Source organism: Paroedura picta, chromosome 15 (assembly GCF_049243985.1).
Source record: "Paroedura picta isolate Pp20150507F chromosome 15, Ppicta_v3.0, whole genome shotgun sequence".
NCBI lineage: Eukaryota > Metazoa > Chordata > Lepidosauria > Squamata > Gekkonidae > Paroedura > Paroedura picta.
The window spans coordinates 14,329,837-14,357,453 of NC_135383.1; the positions used below are offsets into that span (position 1 = coordinate 14,329,837).

General features: G+C 46.4%; 1 protein-coding gene across 6 annotated transcripts in view; it reads left to right on the forward strand.

The window, feature by feature from the left end:
* The window catches only part of GTF2IRD1 (GTF2I repeat domain containing 1), a 91,314-nt gene extending 64,100 nt beyond the window's left edge, over positions 1-27,214 (forward strand). For 2 of the 6 annotated variants that reach the window (XM_077311209.1, XM_077311215.1), the window contains exons 13-29: positions 910-990; positions 2,098-2,187; positions 3,590-3,643; positions 4,627-4,692; positions 4,852-5,035; positions 5,774-5,832; positions 7,308-7,370; positions 9,032-9,115; positions 11,143-11,326; positions 12,649-12,677; positions 14,355-14,375; positions 16,884-16,931; positions 21,466-21,543; positions 22,513-22,705; positions 24,061-24,098; positions 25,935-26,071; positions 26,948-27,214. In XM_077311209.1, the coding sequence (XP_077167324.1) occupies positions 910-990; positions 2,098-2,187; positions 3,590-3,643; positions 4,627-4,692; positions 4,852-5,035; positions 5,774-5,832; positions 7,308-7,370; positions 9,032-9,115; positions 11,143-11,326; positions 12,649-12,677; positions 14,355-14,375; positions 16,884-16,931; positions 21,466-21,543; positions 22,513-22,705; positions 24,061-24,098; positions 25,935-26,071; positions 26,948-27,016 (1,478 nt within the window). In that variant the 3' untranslated portion in view covers positions 27,017-27,214. The remainder of the gene's footprint in view (positions 1-909; positions 991-2,097; positions 2,188-3,589; positions 3,644-4,626; positions 4,693-4,851; positions 5,036-5,773; positions 5,833-7,307; positions 7,371-9,031; positions 9,116-11,142; positions 11,327-12,648; positions 12,678-14,354; positions 14,376-16,883; positions 16,932-21,465; positions 21,544-22,512; positions 22,706-24,060; positions 24,099-25,934; positions 26,072-26,947) is intronic. The other 4 variants (XM_077311214.1, XM_077311212.1, XM_077311211.1 and 1 more) reach the window with 4 other exon arrangements.
* Positions 27,215-27,617: the final 403 nt, after the last annotated feature.

Below are 27,617 nucleotides of genomic sequence, written 5' to 3' on the forward strand. Positions count from 1 at the left end.
ACGTCAGTCAGGGCTGGTTACACCAAAGTGCAATTGAACGACAGTTGAGTTTTATTTAGAAAGGGGGTGTCTAGTCCTCATGGTCTTTGTTGAGAGCGATGGAGAAAGCTGGGTCTGAGAAGCACGTATTTTGGAAATATATTATCTACTGCCTATTTTCGGCCGGCACATTTGGCTCCCACGGTCCTGGAGGCAGGAAGATTTTGGTAGACCGTTGCTCAAGGAATTTTCGGAAATAGCCCAGCCTGCGCTTGAATGACACGTTGCTCGAACTTAGGAGCCAGGCTAGAATCAGCAACTTTAGAGGGACAGAGGTGAGCTTTTATTGGCTTCTCATAGCCCTGTTTCTTCTGGGCTGGAAACTGCTCTGCACCCTGCAGTGCTTTGGACTGATGAGTTGAAGCCTTTGGCTGGCAAGTAGGAAGAGATCCAAGTTCTGCTGCTACCGTCTCCCATTTGGGGAACCTTCCTGCAGCCTGCCTCTTACGGACCGAAGCCTTGCGACATCCCTTTTCCTGGCTGTTGCCTTGCCTTCCTCCAGGATGGATGGCTTTGATGCCGAGGCCTGAATGAAAGGGATTTGTTGTCATGCTGATGGACACTGGCCAACTAGGTTTCTAAAAGGGATTTAGCAGATCCAAGGAGGAGAAGTCCGTCACTGGCTATTCCGTGGGCTACGGAACCTCCATGTTCAGTCAGGGCATCCCCGAATATCAGCTGCTAGGGGTAGAGAGGTCAAGCAAAGGAATGTGGCCCTCGTGGACTTCCCAGAAACCTCTCATTGGCTATTATGGGATGCAGGAAAGCAGAAGATTGTGATGGGGTAGGGGCTTCACTCTTTTGGCCTCCCTTCCCCTCTCCTCTCTTCCTGTTTTGTTTCTCATTGGTGTCCCTTCCCCTTCTTTGTAGGCACCTCAGGAGAGCTGGGAGGGATAAAGCGCATCAAGATTGAGCCAGACGATGTGGACATCATTCAAATCACTGTTTCAGGTACCAATCGACCAAAAAAATTTCTGATGGTCCCAGCGAGATTTAGATAATGCTTGATAAGAACAGCTGGTTTTTTTAATACCCCATTTTGCACTACCTGAAGGAGCCTCAAAGTTTTACTTACAAGCATCTCTCCCTTCCTCTCCCCACAACAGACACCCTGTGAGGCAGGTGGGGCTGAGAGAGCTCTGAGAGAACTGTGGCCATCCCAGGGTCACCCAGCTGGCTACATGTGGAGGAGGAGTGGGGAATCAAACCTGGCTCTCCAGGTTAGATAATGTCAGTGTAGGAACAGGTAGTGGCATGTCCGTGGCCTTAGAAGGGGGTCTGTTGTTGGCACTGCTACCTGGTGAACACCTTGCTCCAAACTTCTAGGAAGGACATGTGTAAGAGCCCACCATGTATTTCATATTTATTAGTCTGAAATCCCCCCTTTTCTCCCCAACGGAGACCCCAAGTGGCTGACATTATTGTCCCCTCCTCCATTAGATCCTCGAACCTGGGTCTCCTAGAGCAGGGGTAGTCAACCTGTGGTCCTCCAGATGTTCATGGACTACAATTCCCATGAGCCCCTGCCAGCAAGCGCTGGCAGGGGTTCATGGGAATTGTAGTCCATGAACATCTGGAGGACCACAGGTTGACTACCCCTGTCGTAGAGTTTAATAATCTGACACTCTTTATTACAACTGGGAGCAATCAGTTCCCGTAAAGTCGGCCCCTCTGTTTACTGACAGCCTGTGGCTTCCCAGGCTCATAAGCAGAAAGGTCTTTTTCCTACCCGAGATCCTTGAACGGGAGACGCTGGGAATTGAACTTGGGACCTTCTGCATGCCAAGCAGCTGCCTTCCCTCCTGAGCTGCCGGTGCCCCTATACAGGCTTTCTCCACCAGGGTTTTGTGAAAGCCCTGGAAGGATTTCCCAAATGCATGGGAGGCAGACAAAGGCAAGGAAGGCACAGTGATAATTTCTGGGCAGATGCTCCATTGCGTCTGATTTCTCACTGGCAACAAGAGTTACAACAGAGAATTGTCGCCACACACCCGTGACTTTTGGCACTTCTGCTAATCATCCAGAGGTTATTCTCCCCGGATTCTCTCTTCTTAACAGACCGATCGCCCAGTTCTGACGAATTACTTGACGCAGCGGCCAACCACGTGACCTCGGAAGATCCTGGCTACCTGCGCAAAAGGCTCTCAGGTGATTGCCAGGGAGGAGGTTCTGTAACCTGGGCCTTGGAAAGCTGGGGCTTAGATGGGCTCTACTGGGCATGTTTGATAAAACTGTCCTGGCGATTTATACAGACAACCGGCAACATGCACTTTTTTATCCAGAATTGGAGGCATCAGTTCCTTAATCTGCTTTCCAAATCCATTTGAAGATTTTTCTCCAGCTTTTAAGGAGCCAAGTCAGAGAAACTGCAAAGTGTATTCTGTTGAGGGACTGTCTTCCAGGAGGTTTAGTTATAACCCATCGCAAGCATTTGCTTTTTGTGGGTTATGTCCTGCCTGTTTTGATGTATGTATGACAGGGTCAGCGTCAACATATTCTGAGGAGGGGCAGCTGGCAGGGTCACTGAGGCTGACCCTCACCCACCCACTCAGTTGCTAGTGTTCACTAATGCTCCTAAATGCATGCACCTCCCAGGGCCACAAGGAAAAAAGCACCCAGTGGCTGAGAGCATGGGGAAGAGCAAGGCTCATGAGCAATCAAAGAAGGACTTTGGCGGATGGTGAGTGGGTGGGCAGAAGGGATCGTGTCAGTGATTGGCTCTTGTGGCCCTTTCTTGCATGCCCAGGGAGATGCCGATCGCCACTTTGGGATCAGGAGGCAAATTTCTTCCAGGCCAGTCTGGCCAGGGATTCTGGTTGTGGGGGAGGCATCATCTGCAGGGGGTTGGACTAGATGACCCTGGAGGTCCTTTCCAACTCTATGATTCTGTGATTCTATGATCTACAGGCTAGTGGGTAGGAAGGAAACTGGCTGGTGGGCAGAAGGGACGAAAGGAGCATGGCTGTGAGCAGAGTAGGAGAGGGGTCCCTGGGAACTCTTTCCCCCGGCCTCCTCAAAGCTAATATATTTCAAGAAGTTTGGACTTCTAGCGGACACGTTACCCATAGTTCTGTTGGATATTGTTAACTCAGCATGCAAGAAGATCTGGGAGGGAAAGAGATAAGAGAATTCTCTCACTCTTGGTGGTTGTCCCCAGTCCTCTCATGAGTTAGATACTGAGCCATCTTTGACCATTGCTGGCCTTCCATCTCAGTTTACGTAGAACCTCTCTTCCAGTTTGGTGAAGTGGTTAAGAGCGGCGGCTTCTAATCTGGCAAGCTGGGTTGGATTCCCTGCTCCTCCGCATTCAGCCACCTTGGGTTCATCACAGGCCTGATAGTGCTGTTCTCACAGAGCAGTCCTGTCCGAGCTCTCTCAGCCCCACCTCCCTCAACGGGCGTCTGTTGTGGGGAGAGGAAGGGAAGGTGATTGTCAGGATTCAACGCACAATGCAGTGTGGGAGCTTTCGGAATACACAGCACCTTTCCTCTGCTGTGGCAGTCAAAACAGTCCTTCCGGCTAAACCTCTGTCTTTGCTCTGTGCTTTCAGATAAAGGGCCCAGTGGCGATTTGCTACATGATGAGAAACCGATGGAAGGCAAAGGTGTGTTTCTCCATAAAGCTTTGCTTTGGCATCTGCAACTATCTCTGAAAGTTTTGCAGGGAATGTTTGGGTTTTTATTTTGGGGCACAGGAGGTACTGATGGCTACTGGTTTGCATGACTTTAAAAGAAAGTAGAAGAGCCTCTTGTGGCGCAGAGTGGTAAGGCAGTAGAAATGCTGTCTGAAGCTGTCTGTCCATGAGGCTGGGAGTTCGATCACAGCAGCCGGCTCAAGGTTGAATCAGCCTTCCATCCTTCCAAGGTCGGTAAAATGAGTACCCAGCTTGCTGGGGGGTAAACGGTAATGACTGGGGAAGGCACTGGCAAACCACCCCGTATTGAGTCTGCCATGAAAACGCTAGAGGGCGTCACCCCAAGGGTCAGACATGACCCAGTGCTTGCACAGGGGATACCTTTACCTTTAAAAGAAAGTAGAGCCTTGTAGAGAGGAGGAGAACAACTCCCAATGGCTATCAGCCAAGATAGCTAAATGGAACCTCCCTCTTCAAAGGCAGTACACCTGGAGGAACAACAGAGGAGCTCCCTGCCCAAACCCCAAGATCGCAGGCCTTTTAGAGGGTTCTGATTGGCCAGTGTTGTATGTAGGATGCTAGTGCTAGCTAGAGCTTTGGTTGGACCCATCAGGCTCTTCTCATTATCAAACAGTGAACATAGCTGTAAAGAATTTATTGGAGAGGAATATAATTCGCGTGTCAAAACGTTGCCAAATTTCAGATCGGGGCAGCCTTTGGTATTAACGTTTTTCTGCACAAGTATGTTGTTCTGCCATGAACTTTTGTGGTCCTGTTTATGCTGCCACAAAATCTTTTAAGGTGCCATTTTGACTCCTGTTTGGTTGCACTGCATCAAGCGATCATGATGTTGCCGTCTCTCCTTTCTCTGACATGATCGTCCTTTTCTGTTTTTGTTCTTGTTTTGGTGGTTGGCATGTCATTGCCCGCTCTGTCGTTTGTCTTTTTTCCAGATGGCGTTAGTGATGTTTTAAGTCACTTGAGGAAACAAGTTGAAACTCTGTTTAACACAAGATACGGTAAGTGTCTGTTGTGGGGAGAGGAATGGTAAGGTGACTGTAAGCCACTTTGAGACTCCTTCGGGTAGGGAAAAGCGGCTTTTTAGAACCAACTCCTCTTCTTCTTCTAAATACATCCCAAGTCCTAAAAATAACAGCAGAAACATTTTATGCCCGCAGCTAAAGCCATAGGAATTTCTGAGCCCGTCAAAGTCCCCTACTCCAAGTTTCTGATGTATCCGGAAGACCTCTTTGTCGTGGGCTTGCCCGACGGCATCTTGCTCAGGCGACCCAACTGCTTTGGGATTGCAAAGCTGAAAAAGATCCTTCAGGCGAGCGGCAGCATCCAGTTCGTCATCAAAAGGTAAGGGGGTGCTGGTGAAGCTGCCGGCCTTGTTTCTTGCCCTGGCTCAGTCTGCACGATACCATCACCTTCCCTCTGCAGCAGAGGTCCCCGCTCTTTTTGACCATCTTAGCACCTTTGGACTTGTGAGCAGGGCAGTGCGTGCTGCTCTAAGAGAGATGGCTAAGTTTTATTGTATTAGCCATTGGCTGTCACAATACTCGGGTCTATAGATTAGACGAAAACATGAAATAAAATAAGAGTTAGGTTCTAAGGCGACAAGACCAAAATTGACTCATGGATACAGAGTCAGAGTTAAAATTATTAGGACAGCACAATTTGCTGATATCGTTAGACCTGATTTTCTTGGCAGCAAGAGCAAATGGGACAACTCAGTTGGAAATATGCGGATCGGTATCTGATGACAACAGAATTAGATACTCAGGTTTCGCTAGGCCCCAAGCAGTGGGCAAAAGCTTCTTGATGTGTTTAGTTCTCAGGTCGTTGTACAGAGTATAGTCCAGAATATACTAGAAAGCAAAAATCGTTTCTTCTGCCTCAGCTATCAGGGATGTTCTTCCTACCCCAGACACTCTGAGATACCCGTGCCCAGGGGATACAGTGGAAGAAGGTGTGCTGGTCACAGAGCTCAGGGTACCTACTGTCCAACTGTGTGGTCAGTTCCTCATTTGGTGGAGCAGAGGGAATATTAAATAAATGGGGACAGTGTTTTTAAACATCATAACTCTTGTTTTTCAGACCAGAACTTCTTACGGACGTAGTGAAGGATACAGCCTCTGACAGCCCATCAGCGATAGGTATATATATGTCTTGACTCCAAGGACTTAATGAAATGAAGCTTGGTTTGTATAGCCTAGAGAGGAGACAACTGAGAGGGGATCTGATAACCATCTTCAAGTATCTAAAAGGGTGCCATATAGAGGATGGAGCAAAGTTGTTCTCTCTTGCCCCGGGGGGACAGACCAGAACCAATGGGACGAAATTAATTTAAAAGAAATTCTGTTTAAACATCCGGAAGAAGTTCCTGACAGTTAGAGCGGTTCCTCAGTTGAACAGGCTTCCTCAGGAGGTGGTGGGTTCTCCCTCTTTGGAAATTTTTAAACAGAGGCTAGATAGCCATCTGTCAGAGAGGCTGATTCTGTGAAGGCAAAGGGGTGGCAGGTTACAGTGGATGAGCGATAGGGTTGTGAGTGTCCTGCATAGTGCAGGGGGTTGGACTAGATGACCCATGAGGTCCCTTCCAACTCTATGATTCTATGAACAAAAGTGATCTTCCGGTTGATGTCAGTGCTTGGCTCTTGTGGCCCTTTCTTGCATGCCCAGGGGAAATGCCAATTGCCACTTGGGGATCAGGAGGTGAATTTCTTCCAGGCCAAACTGGCCAGAGATTCTGGTTGAGGAAGGGCATCATCTGGGCATGGAATTGGGGTCACTCTTCAAAAACGACAGAATATTCACTCGTCAAATTTTCACCGCCAAAAATCAAATTTTGGAAAAAAATTTGATTTGATTTGTGAATATCCTATCATTTTTGAAGAATTACTATTATTGAATTTGGATGTTGTTTAAAACATAGACATGTTTAATGAATAAATCAATTGAACAGCGGTGGCCGGTTCTTCTCTCAGCTTGTCATCTCTTCAGACTGACGGTCTTTCTCCAGTCCCCTCCTGGAAATTGGCATCCCTCGCCCAAGGTCACCCAGCCAGCGAGCTTCTTGTCAGAGTAGGGGTCTCAACCTGGGCCTCCCTGATCCTAGTTGAACACCCTAACCTGTACACTGTGCTGTCTGTCTGGAAGGTTTAAGAGGAGGGTTGGAGGACCATCTGTACAAACTGATTTCCCATGGTAGGAATCGGCCATTTAGACCTGTTCATATGAAAATGCAAGATTCTGAACTTACCTCTCCATGGCTGCTCAGAGGGTGGCCCAGGTGCACCAAGCGGGGGAAGCACAGGTGTGCCCTTTCTGCACACCATTTATTTATAGCCTTTTATAGGTACTAACTCAATACTATCAATTTTAGTGCATTTAGCCTCTTGGTAGTCCCGTGAAATGCTGTTTTTAGTTTCATTCTGCACCTGCCTGCAGGGGGATGCTTTTAACTCTAAGGAAGCATAAATAGAGTTAATGTGTTCTCGGAACAGCCATTCGATCCTTCGAAAAAGAAGAAATCAGGGACAGACTGTTTCAGGGAGAATAGTTAAAACAAAGGCAAATAAATAAGATAAAAATAAATCCTGTACATTTCTTCTTCTTTCCTTGCCGGTAGCAAATGAGAGAGACTCCAGTGATGGTCTTGTAGAAGAACCTCTGAAAAGACCTGGATTTCATGGTGAGACTGAGTGCCCCATTGAATCTTCTGTGTTATTCAGGTTTAGTATTGGCTCTGCAGATTTTTTGTGGTTTCTGGGACACAGCGGGGCTCCCTTCGGAGAAGGTAGGGCTCTTCTGCATCCTCGGGGAATGCCCAGGTATGCAGAAAAACAGGAGAACCAGCAAAAGATCCGGTGACAGCTGAGCATGCGCTAAGAAGCACAAAATGTTCAGTGGGGTTTACAGTTGGGAAATGGGGGAGGAGATAGACAGTGGTGGGGAAGTTGACCTGGTCAAGAGCCTATAGAAATCTGGGGAAAAAATGATTTCTGTATATGTGTGAAATTCTCCCTCCCTCCCTTTGCACGGCCCCCCTGCAAGCCCCACTTTGCTTTGCCTAAGCGAAAATAAAATTGCATGCATAATGGAATACCGTATTTCAGTTTGGTTATTATGAAAGGGTTTTGATCCAGCTACTGAGCTGACTCAATAGCCACTACTGTTCTTTTTCCTAAGGCTTGCTAGCCAAAGAGGCTGTCTCCTGTTTTAAAGGGAAGCTTTTCTTGCTTGTAAAAAAGGGCCTCTGGGAGAACTGTTGTTGTGTCGATGGTTGAGACAAAAAGGAAAGGAAAGAAACTAGAATCTGGCTATGCACACAGTACTAATGTACAGAATATCATACATACATATATTAAGGTGACCATTTTGTCCCACTTTTGGAGGGACATCTGGGGGTCCCTGGCAAATTGTACTTATGTTGAAATTTAAAAATATATATTACAATACTAGTTTTGCGTTCTGTGTGTTCTATGAAACTTTTTGTTGCTCCATATAGACCAAATTTTTAATCAAGATCCCCCCCCTGGTCAATGGTGTCCCGCTTTACCAATGTTAAAATCTGGTCACCTTAACATATATACACCTATGCACGTATCATACCCATAAAATTATACATTCAACAAAATTATACATAGATAAAATTGTACATTCAGAAGTTAAACCCTAAGAGTTTTTGTGACCAAGAGAGCTACTTGACAGCAGTTTCTAGAATTATGAATGGTATGCTGGGCTTCCTTTTTCTCGCTGATAAAAATGGTCTCTGGGAGAAAACTCGCCGTGTCGACGGCTCAGTTTTGCAAAGAGCCATTGAAAAGAAAAGTGTCCTTGGGATCTCAGATGTTTCATCTAAATTTCATATCCAAGGGATGTTTCTCTCTCAGTGTATTCCACAGAGGGCAGTATAACATTTCGTGAAAGAATGACTCTCCCTGATTTGTATCCCATTTACATGAACAATTAATAGCTAGTATTTTAAAGTAGCGTCCTGCCATTTCGGCTGTAGACCAAACATTACAGCATGTTGATGTAAAGTAGTCAACCTGTGGTCCTCCAGATGTCCATGGACTACAATTCCCATGAGCCCCTGCCAGCAAACACTGGCAGGGGCTCATGGGAATTGTAGTCCATAGACATCTGGAGGACCACAGGTTGACTACCCCTGCATTAGGACATTAAAATGTTTAGAAAGAGTAAGTAAAAGAGGGTGTGATAGCCAGATATTGGTTTTCCTTCTTACTGGTGGGAGCATGTTGTTTAAAAATGGTGGGATATTTTTTTATTTTTCCTGCAAACGTTCACACCAGGCACTCCCTGCTGGTTTCTGTTTCTCCGTCTTTCCAGAAAACTACGACACTCGGCTCTCCCGGATCGATATCGCCAACACGCTAAGGGAACAAGTGCAGGATCTGTTCAACAAGAAATACGGTGAGCAAGCAGGCAAGCGTTTTATCGTTACCACAACCCTGTAAGGCGGGTTAGATGGCGAGATGGAAAGCAACTTTCTTAAAAAGATGAAAGGTTGTCTTGCTCAGCTTCCTGCCATGGTGTTTGTTATGTAGATTCTGTCCTGTACGGGCTATGCAGATTTTTGAAACAGTAGACAAAAATGGAAAACTTAATTTGCCCAGAAGCAAAAACAGCATTCTAGGTCTATAACTTTTCTAATTGGTTTCAGACATTTGCAGTTTTAGGCTGAGTGATGGTTAATTGTCACTTAATGGCTGAAATGGCGTTGAACATGGGGTGCCCCTGCCCCAGTCCAGTTCGCTAACCACTCCACCACACTTCCAGTCCCTCACCTCTTGGAATTTTGATAGGAATATCTGGTGCAACCTTATTAGGAGTCCAAGCATGCTTCAGATCTCAAAAATCTGTCATAGAACTATAAAAGATGTTGGGGAAAAGCAATTATTATTATACTGCTCCTCCACATTCTAGATTTGAGGCAGTTTAGAAGAGTGACCGCATACACAATAATAAAATACAATAATAAAATACAGTTATAAACCAATCCCAGCCCCCTTCACTTCTTAACTACCTCCAGCAGTTTCCCAGACTGGAGATGGTATAAAATAAATGGGTAGGAACATCCGTAATTTAATACGACCCAAAAGGGGGAAAGCGAACAACCTTAAAGGTAAGAGAAAGGTAACCTAAAAGGTTGAGACAAAAAATGAAACCAGAATATGTCTAAGCAACTAGTGTTAGATTCAAGCGTGTAGCCGTGTTGGTCTGAAGAAGCAGAACAAATTTAGAGTTAGAATCATAGAATCATAGAATCATAGAGTTGGAAGGGGCCACACAGGCCATCTAGTCCAACCCCCTGCTCAACACAGGATCAGCCCTAAGCATCCTAAAGCAAGTTCAGTAAGTCACCTTTAAGGCCAAACAAGCGTTATTCAAGGTATGAACTTCTGTGTGCCCACACACTTCCTCAGATGCAATGCACACAAAAGCTCATACCTTGAATAAAACTTTGTTGGTCTTAAAGGTACCCCTGGACTCTAAATTTGTTCACCTAGTGTCAATGGACTGAATGTCATCATAGCTATTTATTTAATTTCTTTGATTCATACTTATTTATGTTTGTTTGTTTGTTTATTTGTACTAGACTGACCTGGTTCCCCAGAGTGTTCCATCCTATGCCCAATTATCCTCCGTTCCCTTCTGCTCATCCAGTGGACCTGTACGGGAATAGCTTTTTAATCGCCATCATTGTGACTTAGTCATTGTTTTAATGGGGGTTTAATGGGGAATTTTAATGGTTAATATATTGTATTTGTATTAAAACATTGTGAACCGCCGCGAGCCGGTTTCCGAGAGCGGTGGTCATACAAATCAAATAAATAATAATAATAATAATAATAATAATAATAATAATAATAATAATAATAATAATAATAATAATAATAATAATAATAAAATAGAATTGACAGCAGTATATAGAATTACCGATGACACGGTGGGCTTCCTTTTTCTCCTTCTCTGGTCATACTAGAAATCAGGGTCCCTCCAGTTAACCTGATGGGCAGTAGGTTCAGCTCAGATACAAGAAAGTGCTTTTTTCATACGACGGATAAGTTGACATGTGGAACGCACTCCAGACTGGCGTGGGTACAATAACCCGTTTATAAGGCCTTAAAGAGAGAGGATCTTGCAGGATGGAACGACCTGAGCGCTAATCAGTCTAAATGGAGCCTCCAGGTTCAGAAGAAGCCTACCTCTGATTTCCAGTTGCAACAAGACAAACCCAGGGGTTGGCCCTCACTTTTGTGTCTCCCTTTGTGCGCCGTTGTTGGAAATAAGATGCTGGATCTTGGAATCTGACCAAGCAGGGTTTTCTTTTGAGAGCCAGCGTGGTATAGCGGTTAAAGAGCAGCAGATTCTTATTCGGAGAGCCTGGGTCTCCTGCGTGCTTCTTTTCTAATTCCCCCCGCTTTCCTTTCTTTCAGGGGAGGCCCTGGGCATCAAGTACCCTGTCCAAGTGCCATACAAACGGATCAAAAGCAACCCTGGCTCAGTGATCATAGAAGGCCTGCCCCCGGGAATCCCGTTCCGGAAACCGTGTACCTTCGGCTCCCAGAACCTGGAGAGGATATTAGCCGTAGCGGACAAAATCAAGTTCACGGTAACAAGGTATTTTGCCAGGTTGTGGAGGTGGGAGGGCTGTGCCATTAATGATGATGATGATGATGATGATAATATCATGATGGTGATATTTATTTTTATAGCCCGCCCTTCTGTAGCTGACTTAGGGCAGGTAACCTCAACAAAGCTCAACAATACAATTCAAAACACACATGTACCAATTTTCAAATAAATTATTTGTTTGTTTCTTTATTTATTATATTTATATACTGCCCTCCCCGGAGGCTCAGGGCGGTTTACATAAAACGTAGAAACGATACAAGAAACAATCCATAACATATAAATATCCATAACATTAACACTACTAACTGATAATTGTAACAGTGGTGCAGTGCAACACTACAAACAGGTCCAGGACCAGAACGCGTTGATGGCTTTCTGGGAGGGAGGGAGCAGGTTAAAATCATGCTAAAACCGCCTACTTTACGGTTTTAAAACTACTGAGGGGTTAATCGGTGTTTCACCTGCGAAAGGTTGGGTGGCCTCTTGAACAGGGAGACCGGCAGCTTCATGGTGTTATTTCCTGGCCTCAGCCATAAGTTAGTAGATTGATGTTTTAATGGGAATTTTAATGGGATTAGTTGTTGTGACCCGCCTCGAGCCTATCGGGAGAGGCGGGAAAACAATATAATAATAATAATAATAATAATAATAATAATAATAATAATAATAATAATAATAATAATAATAATAATAATAATAATAATAATAATAATAAGCCTGGCGGAACAGCTCTGTCTTGCGGGACTTCTGGAACTGGTGAAGGTCCAGGAAGGCCTTGCTCTCGCTAGGGAGAGCGTTACGCCAAGCCGGGGCCGAAGAAGCCCTGCCCCTGATCGAGGGCAGCTTTATTTTCTGTTCCATCATACGTATCTTTGGACCTCCTGTCTGAAATCCTTGGCTTTTCTTGAAGAGAGGTAGCGCACCTTCTTGCCATGCATGGAGGACCACTGTGCACATCACACGGTCAATTTATGAACAGAGGAAACTGCCTTACATCAAGTCAGATTGTTGATTCGTCTAGCTTAGGAAAGTCTCGGCAGAATGGCAGAGCTCACCAATCGGGGAAGAAAATAGTTAGAAAACGCTTAATAACCAGTCTGCGTTGGCATACCCCCTGGAAGTTGGCAACCCTGTGCATCTTTTGCTTTGGCTTCCCGTTCTAATGCAGCTTGTAAGCACATATCAGCAGCAATTTAGGTCTTTATCTGTGTTGTCGATAGCCGGCCTTATGCCACGCAGTGATTGTCTGAACCCTTTGTGTGATTGCCTTGGTTTCCTGACCGACATGGTGTTGTTCTGTTTTGCAGACCTTTCCAAGGCCTCATCCCTAAACCCGGTAAGTCCAGAACCCTTTAAATAGCTCATGTGTGTGATACCTTGCCATTCCAGAAACGTCAAGGCCTCAATAACCCAGTTGTGTTTCCTATTGGGGGGAATCCAGCCTGCTTTTGGTGAACCCCATAAGAGTCACTTGCTGCCTCTTGTAGACAGGGAGAAACGTACCTTTGAAACTACTCATGACACCAGAGGGCTCTTGGTTTCATGGAGGAGGCTTTGAGCCCATCCCAGCTTATGGTCAGAGCCTCATGCCTTTCCGACCTGTTTTGCCAAGCAATAGGAGGCCAAAACCCCCTTGCAAACAAGAATTCAATGGTGGGATGGAGGTTACTTGGGCAGAATTTGGCTGCGTTGTGATCCATGAGTCCATCCCTTTTACAGATGACCGGGAGTCAAGACTGACGCCTGTTCCGATCATTTTTGTCTGGCATTTTGTCCATCATAAGCAGAAAGGAAACAGATGAAGCTTTTTTGGGGAGGCGGGAGGCCAAATAAATTGTGGGTCCGAGTCAAAATGCTAGTCTGTTCTGGATTCAAATCTGTGTTAGAAAACAGAGCTCCCAAAGGCAGCACATAGCTTAATCGAGGTGGATCTGATCAAGGGAAGAACATCTATTCAGAACCACCTGTTAAGAGGACCCAGTGGCCCATTCTGGACGACCTTGACCGGAAATCCTGCAGAGCTGCTGCCAGTCAGAGCAGACAATACTGACCTGGATAGACCTAAGAGTGTCATGCAGAAAAAGGCAGCTTCGGGTGTTCTTGTTAAGGAGAGGGGCCGTAGCTTGGCAGTAGAGCATGTCCTTTTACATGCTGATGGTTTGATCCCTGGCATCTCCTGTTTAAAAGGATTAGGGTTAATGTTGGAGTAGGCAATAATGACCTTGACTGACCCATGGTCGAACTTGGCATGAGGCAGCTTCATTTGGAAGGGGAAGGGGATTTGGCTAGGGGTGCCAGCTTCCAGGTGAGACCCGGAATTACAGCTCATCTCCCGACTACAGAGATCAGTTCCTTTGGAGAAAGTGGTTGCTCTGGAAGGTGGACTCTGTGGCATCGTACCCCACTGAGGTCCTTGTCCTCCCCAGGCTCTGTCCCCAAATCTCCAGGAGTTTCCCAGCCTGGATCTGGCAACCCTACCCCCACACCCCCCACTGATTGACAGGGGAACCTACCAGTCCTAGCTGTGGGTCAGCGGTAGAGTTTGATCCCCATTGCCTCCAATATAAAGGATCTCAGAAGGTCTTGGAAAAGATCTTTCTCTGCCTGAGAGCCAACCAGGCTAGATGGACCCACGGCTCAACGCAATTAAAGAGGTGCTCACCTATAGACCCTGTTTTCCCCATCCGAGCTGGGTACCACTTTGCAGGCAGGTGAAGCTTCCTCACCGTCCACATAGCTTTCCCCATGACCCCAAGTCAGCAGCTGCTGGGTGCTGAGAAAGTTCTGCCTGCCTATGGGATCGCCCCTGGCTCACAGTGGGGTATGTGCCGACAAAATGTACCATTGCAGAAATGCACGGTGCGGCCTTATGCCCCTGCTGCCGGCCAGTCTGTCAGGGCGAGCATTTTCAAACCAGACTGCTAATAGTCATTGTGAGTTCTTCTTCATATTTTTTTTGCCTGATTTTTATTTCCTTTCTCTCCCCCTACATCCCATTGATTTGCAACCGCAGCCTCTTCCCAGGTATCGGAAGGTAATCATTGGATTCCCAACTCCCTCTCCCTTTCTGTATCGCTCTTCCCCCTCCCAAGCTGTGTGTGTTGTGGTGAATTCACCCGTTTCTGGTTCTGTGTCGCTCAGAAGATTCACCAGCTGTGGACAGCTTCCAGAGCTGGGTTTATTATTACGATCCTGGAAGCCGTTCAGTTGATCGATGAGATTAGAAATGTCTGGCTTGATTTAAAAGGTTCCCTCCCCTCCTCTTCCCTTCTTGAGACAGGAAAGCATCCATCTTTTTTAATCACCAACGAAAGTTTGAGATGGTTTCTGCTGTGCAGCGTCAGAAAACATAGAGTAGGATTTTAACTCAAAGATGGCTCCAGGTGTTTCTTGATTCCACGGCCGGCTTTCTGTGCTTCCCAGTCATTTGGCCCGTTTTGATGATTGGTCCCATAAGTATTTTGGATTATTTTGTGTAGTTTTAACATTTGGTTTGAATGGAATTGTTGGCTGCCTTGTAGGTCAGTAGAGGGAAAGTATTAGAATAGAACACATGACAATATTATGTGGTTTTGTCCTCCGGAGTGATAGGCAAGCCAGTGCCTGGCTTTTCAAGAACTTAACTTAAACATGCTTTTAAAAAGAAGCTTGCAAGACAGTGCGGGCGGACGGACTTGGGAGAGGTGTGCTGCTTGTTAGAGGCACTAGACCACACTTTTTTACCCTTGAGAAACCCCTGAAACATAAAAGAAACCCCAGAAGTGGCGTGATCATACAGAACAAGGTTGGGAAGTCTAGCTGCATACATGCCCACCCGGGGCCCCTCCCCTTCCCATCCCCTCCTGGCCCATTATTGGCCATTTGGGTGGGATGGGTCAACATACATGGTCAAATCACCTGATATTCCCTAACTTATTCTCATTGATCCATCTTCTTGATTTGTGTGTTGTTATGTTTTATTTTAATAATTGCTTTTAATTATTTTATGTGTCTGTCTACATGTGTTCTGAAGCTCATTTTAATCATTTTATTGCTTGCTGCCTAGGGAACCCCAAATTGGAGGGGAAAGCAACTTAAAGAGGTTTTAAAAGGAAGAAGCGTCAAATGCCACATCAAACTAGGGGTCGTCTCTCTAGCTCAGTATTGTCCGTTCTGACTGGCAGCGTCTCAGGCCTAGAAAGGTCCTTCCTACCGCTGGCACCTGCGATCCTTTAACTGAAGTTGCTGTGCGGTGGACTCTTGGGACTTTTTGCACACAGAGCTGGTGGTCTGCCACCCTTGGGTTTTGTAAAAACATGATGTCCCTAGTACTGCACTGATGTGTCTTCCACCATGACTGGACGTGACATCAGCACATCACCAGCAACACTGCAGGATTCAGCCCAAACTCCGGGGTGAAACCATAGAGTTCTGGGTCAAATGCTAGAACGTTACATCAATGCGCTGATGTCACTTCCGGCTGTGCCAGAAGTGACATCAGTGCATTTGATGACTGACTCTCCCCCACTGTTTTCCCACCACTCATCTGAGTGGCAGCGGAAAGGGGCCTGCAGGCAAATGGTGACCCTATGAGTGAGTACTATTTCTTTAGACAGATGTGGTCCATATGAAAGTATTTCCAATCATTGGTTCATTTAGTTCCCTGCTGTCTACTCTGAAGGGTACTGACTCTCCAGGCTCTCATTGCTGAGTCTGTCAAGTGCAAGACGCTAAGGGGATAGAACCTGAGACCCTTCGGCACCCCCTGTCTTGGCTGTACTTCCCAATCCCACCCATCCCCAAGCACCATCTGCTCTAGCCAATAGCAGCTCTCCAAGGTCTCTGGCAGAATATGGAACCCTTCCCAATACATAAACCTACCTTACACTAAGTGACCCAGTTTGGTGTAGTGGTTAGGAGTGCGGACTTCTAATCTGGCATGCCAGGTTCGATTCTGCGCTCCCCCACATGCAGCCAGCTGGGTGACCTTGGGCTCACCACAGCACTGATAAAACTGTTCTGACCGGGCAGTGATATCAGGGCTCTCTCAGCCTCACCCACCTCACAGGGTGTCTGTTGTGGGGAGAGGAATGGGAAGGCGACTGTAAGCCGCTTTGAGCCTCCTTTGGGTAGGGAAAAGCGGCATATAAGAACCAACTCTTCTTCTTCTTCTTCTAAGCTGTACCATTGGTTCACTAAGCTCAGTATGGCCCCTTCTGATTGGCTGCAGCATCCAGGTTTCAGGCAGCTGTCTCTCCTAACCTACTTCTTTAAGATCCAAGGAACTGAAGCTGCAAGGGATTAAATCTGGGTCCTTCTGGGTTGCAAAGTTGGCAATTCCACCTGCAAGTGTCTCTGAGCAGAAGCCGGTTCATGTACATCGATGTCCCCATCATTCCACTCTTGAGGGCATATTGTCCGATTTTATTGTCTTAGGAGCCCGGCGCACAGTTGCACCCGGATTTCTGCTGCATACGTCTTGTGCAGTGAACGAAACCTCACTCACCGTTCTCTCTTTCTCTCTCTCTCTCTTTCTCTCTCTTTCTTTTAACGTGTGCCGTAGCCCCTAGACGGATATCTACCTTGGAAAAAGCTTACGCTGCTTTGCACGGTACGTTGCTCAGTTGTTGCGCTGTAGATGGTAGCAGACAAGGAACGAGTTTCTAAAAAGCAACGTGGCCTCTTCAAAAGAAGAGGAGGCGGGGGAACATGAAGAAGGGTATAGGGTATCTATTCAAGGCAGGCTTTCTCAAGCTGGGTTTCATGAAACCCTTGGGATTTGTGATAGCTCTGGAAGGGTTTCCCAAATAGTTGGGAGTTAATTAATTAATATATATACTAGTAATTAAGCCCGCTGTACCCAAAATACAGCGGGCGCTAGGAGCTCTCCTTGGGCCCCACCCCGCCACCTCTGCCCCCCTCCCTGCCACAAAACCCATTCCCCCGGGCCACTCCTGCCCCAGGCTTCGGGCTTCGCAGTAGGGAAAGGAGCTGGGCCGCTGTTTGCCCCCCCCTCCCGCCTGACTCCGGGGCTTTGGGGCGGGGAAAGGGACAGCCTTGTAGAATGTGGTCGTTAAAGAAAACTCTTTAGAAAAAGCCATCTTTAGAAGCTCAGGATGTGTTCTAAGGCCATTCTGTTGGTTGTGGCTTTTACTGGGGGTGTGAGTAGCGGGCATTTCTTTGGAGGGTCTGAATTGGTTTAAAAAAAATTGTATTATGCATGGTTTTAAGGTGGAATGGCAAGCCACCTTGAGTTACAAGGGAAAGGTTAGGGTATAAGCATTGTCTTAAATTGAGCTCCCAGCATTCTGGGATTGGCACGATCCTGGGCAGGCCTTCTCAACCAGGGTTTCGTGAAACTCTGGGGTTTCTTGATGGCCCTGGAAGGATTTCCTGAATGGGTGGGAGTTAATTCATTATTTATATGTATTTAAAATTTGGTAAACGTTTACTGGGTGATATGACTATAGATCATGTCGACTTGCCTCCCTCTTCCGAAATGGGGCATGGAGAGGGAGGGGCCCCAGGTGGGCGTGTCCACATCTCCTTCCCAACCCTATTCTGCACCATTGCACCACTTCTGGCATTTCTTGAAGCCTGAAGAATGTTTCAGGGGTTTCTCAACGGTAAAAAGTATGTTGAGAAAGTCTGATCTTGGGGAAACTTCTGCACGCTCTTAGGTTTTTGTCTCAAGGAAAACATGCCTGTAAATTGCTATTGAATACAAGTTGTTTGGGAGCAAAGAAAAGTGGAATGTTATGGGTTTCATTTGCGGTTGCCAATAGGTTGCCAGGTCCCTCTGGGCCACCTGCAGGGGATGCAGGGGGAAGTTGCCAGATCCAGGTTCGGAAACTCCAGGTGATTTGGGGATGGAGCCTGGGGAGGACAGAGACCTCAGTTGGAGAGTCCACCCTCCAAAGCATTCCTTTTCTCCAGGGGAACTGATCTCTGTGCCCTGGAAATGAGTTGTAATTCTGGGGTATATCCAGGTCCCATCTGGAGGTTGGCATCCCCAGATTTTTCATGGAGAATGCAGCCAAGAAACTAAGGAACTGCCAGACAGGATTGTGCAAATCTTATATTTTCTGAGTAGACCCATCTCCCAGTGCAAACAATGATTGGCAATTTTTAATTTTCCCACTGAACATCTACTATCATTGCACTGTTAGAACTAAAGATCCAAGATTTTTCACTCTGCAAGCCTGTCTGTCAGCTTTTTAGCTCCCGGCTGCAGCCTCCAGGTGGGGCCTGGGAATCTCCCACTTTTAGAATTGAACACCGGATTACAAAGGTTGATTCCCTTGGAGAAAATGGCTACTTCGGAGGGCGTGCTACGATTCCTCCCTTGTGCCTCGCCATCCCCCCAATCTCCAGGCATCTCCCAACCCATTGTTTCATGGACTGTTTTGTACTTTAAATAAAAAATGGCAATAGGGAAAAAAAGCGTTGCAAAGAACTACGTCTAAAATATTACTCTTCCAATGCAAGCAAATGCATCCTTCCCTGCCCCCAGGCTGCCCTTCGACCCTTTCTTTGTCTGCTACCATCTACTCCTCTGCATGTACCCAACTGAGCATCAGTGGTGGGAGGGAAGGCGGATGTTCCTCTGCATTGGCCCCCCGCCCAGCTCGGCTTCCGGCTCAAGTCACCCCCCTGAGTCCACAGCATGGAAGCTGGAGGGTGATCCACAAGGCGTAGCAATCCCATGCCCCAAGGAAGCCAGTTGCCATGCTCAGCTCTTTGCATGCACTCAAAGTCACCATGGTGGTTTGGAAACGGCACCATCAAGGGTCACTCCGCATTCAGGCTTTCCCTCCCAGAATGGGCAATGTGATCAAGATACTACAGGAACTTCTGTGTTGTCAGGCAGAACCCTGAAACTTTGGAGTACTTGATAAGAGAGGTCAGACCCACTGGTGTCAAGGTGTCCACTTCTCAGCCTCATCCCCCCCCCCCCCACTCCCGGTGGATGGCCACTCCAGTGCCAGGGAAAACAATCAGATCCTTGCTGGTAATAGGGATAATAGGTTTTTCGCCAGAGATTCTTGAAGTTCCATTCCACAGGACTTTGATTATTCTGCTCCGGTATAAAGAGGTTTGTTTCCATTTCCCAGAGTCCCTCGTCCTTTCCCACTGATCTGAAGTCTCCTTGCGGCCTGTTCACTTTGAAAAACTAGGGGCCAAGCCTGTTGCTAGATTGGGGATGTGTGTGGAAGAATTCTGCGGATGGCCTCTCCCTCCCCACAGGACCCAGAAAAGCGGCAGGCTGGAGGCCCCCGGGCAGGGAACTCACTGGCAGGGATCTGCAGCCTCTGAGCCTCAGAGGGAAGTGGAAGGAGGAGGGGGTGGTCCAGGGTGGGGGATGGAAGGTGATTGGCTGGCTGCTGGACAGCCAGGCAAGCTGGTTGAAGGAGGAGGCACTCAGGGGCGGGATAGTCACCCTGAGTGGATGTTAAGCACTGAATGGCACTTAAGCCATGAGACCAGCTCCTCCTCCAAGCCCTTACCAGAAATATTCTGTGGAACAGATGACAACAGCCCAATCTCACTTGGGTTCTGTGACTGTTCTCATATTCCGAAAGTGAATTGGAAGACGAGAGGAGGTGATCAAGGCATTTTCCTGCTTTCTGTTTATCCTAGTTTTATCCCATCTTCCTTCTGAGGAGTTCAGCTTTGGAGGTCATTAAATTATAGGGTCGCCGTAAGTTGAAAGCAACCCGGCCACACTTAACACACACACATCGCCAAAGATCGCCCAGCAAGCTTCAACAGCACCGTGGGGGATTTGAACTCAAGTCTCGTAGATCAAACCCTCTAACCACACAGGTTGTCTTTCCTCCTGGGTTAAAGGCCAAGCTGGTTGTTGAGGGAAACCTGGGATCTTGGTTTTTCTCCAAAACTCTAATACAGGGCTAGAGATTAGGACTGATAAACCCAAAGGGGGTTATCATCGTCTGTCCGTTCCCGACTGTTCCCTGAAAATCCATCTAGCAGTTTCATGCCCCCCTCCCAGCTGAATGCCAGAATCGGAAACGGACCCCTTTGGTGGTGAATGGCCGTGGGCCGGATGGCAGCAGGAAGTTTGATCAGCAGGCACCAGAGTGGGCGGATGCTCCTCCATTCTACCAGCAGTTCATGCTGTAGCTAAGTGGGACAGTTAAACAGCTGGGAGTGGGTAGGCATTTGCTTGATCCCAGGCTGAACTCCCTGGCATTTCCATTCAACGGGTCTCCGAAAAAGCAGGAGCTGGAAAACCCTTTCTCCCCTCGAAACCCCTGGAAAAGCCTCACCCGTCTGAGTGAAGTGTTACTGAGCTTCTAGGATGCACCAATAGCTTGCCCCATTCTGTAAGGCAGCTTCATCCATTTGCCTGCCTGCCCTCTGCCCCTAACAAGTTCCCCCTTATTTTGACAAATGGTCATTGGACAGCACCTTTACCAGGATTTCCAGGGAATCTGGATCAGCGTTCACATAATAAGTGGCAGGGGTGATGTTCTGTCACTGAGGAAGCATTCGATACCTTTCGGGAGACACGGGGCATATAAAAAATCCCCCCAAACAGGGGCGAATTATTTGTTACAGTTCGGCATGGGAGACCCACAGCCGTCCTGCAGCAGTGAGTTCCTAAGGGGGGGGAGCTCTCTATACAAACACTGCTGGGGACTGATTCAGATCAGGACCATGGCATGGGTGGGGCAAGGGGCTTATGCTTGTCTCTGCCCCATTTTCCAGAGCCAAAATGGTTCTGATGAACCATTATCTGCCCTGTCAGGGTGAGGCTCCACATGCACTGAATACTTACATGTGCAGCTCCCCAATGATACTTTCTCAGGCTGTTTTGGCTCAGGGACACAGCATGGGAGGGAAGGCAGGACCCCTGCCCCCACTCACCAGGGTCTTGATCTGAACTGGAGTCCTTGCAGCAATTTTGCACTGAGCTTCCACTGGGGAACTCCCAGCTGCAGTGTGATGGCCAATCCCCCATTGGGAACATGCAGGTTGGTCTTGAGTTGATGGCCATGAAAACAACCAACAGACCTGGGGGTGACAGCACTTCCTGAACTATGATGGCGTGACAATACTGAAAAGAGATGCGCCAAGGAGACGCTGTGCATTTTACAGTTCTGTTTACGTTTCCTTTGCAGATGAGGATGACGCCAACAGGTTGGGCGAGAAGGTGATTCTCCGGGAGCAAGTGAAGGAGCTTTTCAATGAAAAATACGGTGAGCAGCCAGCCCCCCCCCCCCCCCAGGGCAACCCAGGCTGGGTCCTCCATCAATCTGAATGTGGGCGGGATTTATTTTTTATTTATTTTGAGGCTTCCATACCAGCCCCTCGTGACTGGTCGCCTCGGAGCGGCATACCACATGGACTTGGTGACAATCCACATAAAAACAACGATACGCAATTTATCATTAGAAGCACCTCTAAAAACTTTAAAAATATATAAATAGGGTTTTTTTTTAAAGTAATGGATTAAAACTGCTAGCTCCAAAGGAAGGCAGTAGACAAGAATGGGTAATGGGTAATGGGTTTAATGGGTTTAAACTTTAATGGGTTTAAATGCAGTAATGGGTTTAAACTTCAAGTACAACGATATAGGCTAGATATCCGGAAAAAATTTTTCACAGTCAGACTAGTTCAGCCGTGGAATAGGCTGCCTAAGGAGGTGGTGAGCTCCCCCTCACAGGCAGTCTTCAGGCAAAGGTTGGATACACACTTTTCTTGGATGCTTTAGGATTCTTTGGGCTGATCCTGTGTTGAGCAGGGGGTTGGACTAGATGGCCTGTATGGCCCCTTCCAACTCTATGGTTCTATGATTCTAAGAAAGAAATTTTCAAGCTGGCAATGGCAAAAATTTCATTCAAACCTTGTTTTCATATTTTACTTCATCAATGAATTTATTTCTTAATTGGTTTTTTTCCCCCATTACTTTTCAAGGATACTAACAAATTCTTCAACACACTACCTTATATTTTATAGCTTATATTTTAAGCCATATAACTTGGGTCTATTAATATCTTATAAACGACCCCAAAGGAAGGAGCATGGTGGCTTTTATTAAGAATTAGAAGATATACAGATGGGGAACATTTTGACACGTGTCTTTGAGAGCCTCTTATAGGGCTCTCCAGCTGGAACGGTGCTCTGCTCCCATAACCCTTTGTACCTTGCCTCGGCTGTTGTTACAGGAGAAGCCTTGGGTCTGAACCGGCCAGTCCTGGTGCCATATAAACTGATCAGGGACAGTCCCGATGCCATTGAAGTTACCGGCCTGCCAGACGATATCCCTTTTCGAAACCCCAACACTTATGACATCCACCGGTTGGAGAAGATCCTCAAAGCACGAGACCGTATCCGGATGGCCGTCGTCAACCAGCTCCAGTAAGTCTGGCGGCGTTGGTGCTCAGTCTGTGCAGCAACAGCGTCCTCTGCTGGCAGGAAGACAGAACAGCCTTTTCCTTTTGTGGGAAACGTTCAGCCCGGCAGAACCTCCAAATCAAGAACAAAATTCACTAAATGCCTTAAATTGGGCTTCCCAGATAAGCACAAAACACTATGCAAGTTCTTATGCTCACCTGGATTCTTTGCTGAACTTGACATTTCAAGGTTCAAAAAGATGGAAGGGTGGAGGGCCCTCATGTGCAGATGTGCCAAGTTTTTGTGATTTTCTCATTTCATCCTGCATATTGTTTGTGATCTTGGCAGTTTTCTAACACCTTTCCTGTGCTGATAATACTCTTTCCTCCAAATGGATCAGTCACGAATGATTCTTAAGTTTGATGGTTTGCAGAAGGTCCATGTAGCTCAGCCACCATTTTATTGTTAGGCTACTGAAGATTTCATTCCGTTATGATGATCCTCTCCTTTATTTCTTTGTAAACTGCACTGGAATCCTTTTTTTCTTTTTTCCTTTTTTTTGCACGGGGGATGCTGGCATTTGCCTCTTCTCTGATCCCCCTTTCAAATCAATGCCAGCAAGGAACTAAACCTTGCAGAGCTCCTTTTAAATCCCCCCTCAGCCTTTTAATTTTTTCAGCGCTTTGAGACTAGCGATAGTCTGATGACGCCAGACTCAAGCTGTTTGTAAAAATAGCATTAAAATCTAAAAAGTAATCAATGGAGCTTGTACACCAGTAATAGGGTACGGATAATGGAAGGTACAGAGTGGACAGAATAACCTTGATGTGGGTGGACAAGTGACCTTTGTGGGGTGGCCAAAGGGCGGGGGGGGGGGAGAATCTGATAGAAATCTGTACGCTTTTCAATTACCTTTGGCTTAGAAGCAAAACAAAGAAATAAACGGCACAACAGTATTCGGAAAACCCAGGGAAAGCAACCAGAAAGCGAACAGAGCACGGAAGGGAGGAAAATCAATGCAGAATGAAAAAGAAAAAGAAAGTCTGATGGAAATGCATGGTGAAAACAAGGGGAAATATATAACAGGCCCATGACTAGACCCAGTTCAATTTGAAAGTCTCCTCCTCTGATGAATATCTTGTATTGAAATACGCCATTATCTTTTGATTCCCAGTCGCCAATTTTTTGGCTGAAAAGCAAGATGTAAATATAATAAATGCTTTTATGATCATAGAATTTTTGTTTCTAGCCTGGGATCTGAGATGGTCTTCACTCAGATGACAACACTAGCCCAAGGCAGCTTTAGGAGTTCTGGAGAGAGACTCTGGATGTCCACTAAATCTAAATCACATGTTTTCATTTGTGTTTTTGCAACCCAGGCCATTTGCAGATGCGGGTTCAGAGGCCAAACAGCCAGGTAGGTTGAAAAATCAGTGCTGGGGGGAAATCTATTTATAATAAGTTTTTATTTTAAAATAATATATACTATATATTACATAACTACTATTTCTTAAAAGCATTAAGCTGCTATTTTATAGTAAAAAAAAAGGGGGGGGGAAGCCAAATCTTTTTCTAGAAGACAACTTTATTAGTCAGCTCAGTGTGGTGGTTAAGGGTGGCAGCATCTAATCTGACAAGCCGGGTTTGATTAGCTTTCATTGGAATGGGGCCAGAGTCTTATTTATTCATACCAGCATTGGCCTGAACCAGTCTTTGTGGTTCAAGCTATAAGAGAATAAGAAGATTTCCCTGCTGGATCAGACCGTTTTGGTGTGTTCACACAAGCTGAATAATGCACTTTCCATCCACTTTAATGATTGTTAGCAAGCCATTTCACACAGTAAAATCCAGCTGCAAGGTACATGAAAAGTGCATTATTCAGCCTATGTGAATACACAAGTATCTAGCATCCTGTTTGCCACAGTGGCCAATGTCATTGAGGGTCCTGTCCCCCATGAATTTATCAAATCCTTCTTTGTAAGCCAGATAAATTAGGTGGCCATGAGATTCTTCCTGAGAGCCAGAGCTTGGTGTAGTGGCTAGGAGTGCTATGGAGAACTGGGTTTGATTCCCCACTCCTCCTCTACATGCAGCCAGCTGGGTGACCTTGGACTAGTCACAGTTCTCTCAGAGTGCTCTCTCTATCTCACAGGGTATCTGTTGTGGGGAGAGGAAGGGAAGGTGATTGTAATCTGCTTGGAGACCCATGAGACCTGCTTGGTGACCTTGAGCCAGCCACAGTTCCCTCTCAGCTCCACCTACCTCCCAGGGTTGTTATTGGGAAAGGAAGGGTTGGCAATTGTAAACCACTTTGAGACAACTTTGGGTAATAAAAAGCCGGGTACAAAAGCCCACTTTTCTTCGTGAGTGGCAGAAAGGCCGAGCCCTTTATGCCGGGGCTGGAATAATCAGTTTTTAATTTCTCAGGCCCATGTATGGAGCAAAAGAGCCATGTCGAGCATTACATACACTCAGTTTTAAAATGGCTCTCTGGCTGTTGCTCTAATCCGCAGCTTTGATGAGGTCCCCTGCTTTCATGCAGAGCCTAAAATATCCTTCTGGCCGGATCTTTCGACAGGAAAATGACTCACCTGTGAGCCAGACAAACTACTTCGGGATCCTCACTTCTCAAGGATTCTTGCCAGGCTCCACTCAACAATGCAGCTTCAATCCACTTCAGTGACCATTTGCCAGTGGGTTTTGCCATTTTCACACAGTAAAATCCAGCTGCAAAGTGCTGTGGAAGCTGTTTGCAAGTGAACATCTGTGGGGATGCGCAGCGAGGGGAATTCTCTTTTTAAATCTTTAAAAATAATTTGAAAAGGAGGAAGAATAGACCAACAGAAAAGGATTATATCTATCAAATCACCACGTTTAAAGTTTACTACTGGTTATTATTATAGAATATATTTCAGAAAGGGAAAGCAATAAGCAAAAAAGCTTTACCCACCCATGACTCATTGAAACCTAAACAAACCTAAACAATAATTAATATTTAACAAGAGTTACTAGTTCTTATTTCAAATATTTTAAACTAGCTTATTTTACCACTATGTCATTAATTTTCATCATTTTGACTGTGGAGGCCATTTTGAGGCTGCACCCATTTTGCTGTCTCCAAATTCCAAAGGTGCCCCCAGGCTCAAAAGAGTCAGGGAACCCTACGCTAGAGGGGAGGCACCTTTGGAGAAGAAGCCACATGGGAGAAAGGCCATCCCTGTTCAAACACGTTCCTTCCTTTGGATTCTCCTAGAAACCGACGGCAGCGTTCCCAAACGGAAGCGGAAGCGGATCTCGGAAGGGAATTCCGTATCTTCCTCTTCGTCATCCTCCTCCTCTTCCTCCTCCAACCTGGAGTCAACGTCGTCAGCCAATCAGATTTCGCTTGTGGTAAATATGTTAAAAACTATCACCGTTCTCTCCGAGTTTGTAAAACCATAGAGTTGGAAAGGGCCACATGGGCCATCCAGTCCAGGCTTTCTCAATCAGGGTTTTGTGAAACCGTGGGGTTTCTTGATGGCCCTGGAAGGGTTTCCTGAATGGGTGGGAATCAGTTAATGGTCATTTATTTTTTAAATTTGTTAAATAGTTATGGATGATATCATATATGGTCATGTTGGTTTCCCCCTCCCCCCCCCAAAATGGCCAAAGATGGGCCTGGAGGGGGTGGGAAGGGAATGGCCCCAGGTGGGTGTATCTGAAGCTATGCTTCCCAGCCACATTTGGCATGATTGCGCCATTTCGGTGGTTTCTCGAAGCCTGAAGAATATTTCAGGAGTTTCTCAATGGTAAAAAAAATTAAAGGCTGATCTAGTCCAACCCCCTGCTCAATGCAGGATCGGCCTAAAGCTTGCATGATAAGTATTTGTCCAGATGCTGCTTGAAGACCACCAGCAAGGGGGAGCTCATCACCTTCTTACGCAGTTGAACTACTTGGACCATGAAAAAATCCCCCCCCCCCCACGATATCTAGTCTGGGTTTTACCACTCCAGACAGCAAGTAGAAGCTGTTATCTTACTAGCAGGGCAGGGGTTGGGGAGAGAGATACGATATTTGCATGAAGGAGGTGGCATGGCATCTCTGGCTAAAGGGTCCCACCTAGGAGAGATTAGGCTCCCTGTCTGAGACTCCAGAGAGCCAAAGAATAAATAATACTGAATGGGGCAGAAGGCAACTCGGAAGGTCTTTGGGGGGGGGGGGAGTCTCCGCTGATGAGCCAGCTGTCTATCAAGCACTGTTGTGTTTTCCTAATTCATTTTTTCCAGCAATGGCCCATGTACATGTTGGACTACGGCGGGCTGAACGTTCAAATCCCAGGACCCATCAACTATTGAGATCTCAGCTGCTGAACTGGAACCTCAGACAAAAGAATCACAGACAATGACGACCTGTAATTTTTTTTTGTACAAAATGTATATTCCAATATGTATCAATGCCTTTTAGTTTTTCCAATGATTTTTACACTATATTCCCGCCTCCAGGGCCTTTTTGAATAAAAAAAAAATAAGGAGGTGCTGCCTTGCTATGAAAAACGTTTCCATTTCTTGGGGAATAAGAGCTCGCTCTTTCCGGGAGGGAGGAGAGGGTGTCTGAGATGATTTTAAGGGGTTGGAGCACCTTTTCTTCCCTTTTCTGTAATTCTAGAACTTGTTGGGTGGGAGGACCCAATGAAATTGACAAGCAATAGATTCAAAACGGATATAATGAAATACTTTACACAGAGTGTGATTAAAATGACGGATTCATCGCCAGCTAATGCAGAGATGGACACAGGCATAGATGGCTTTAAAAGAGGACCAGACAAAATTATGGAGGGGAAGTCCATCAGACTCTGCCAGTCATAGTGCCTAAAGGGAACCTCCATATTCAAAGACAGTGAACCTCTGAATGCTAGTGCCAGGAAGCAAAATCTAGTCTGTTTGTTAGCCCTTAGAG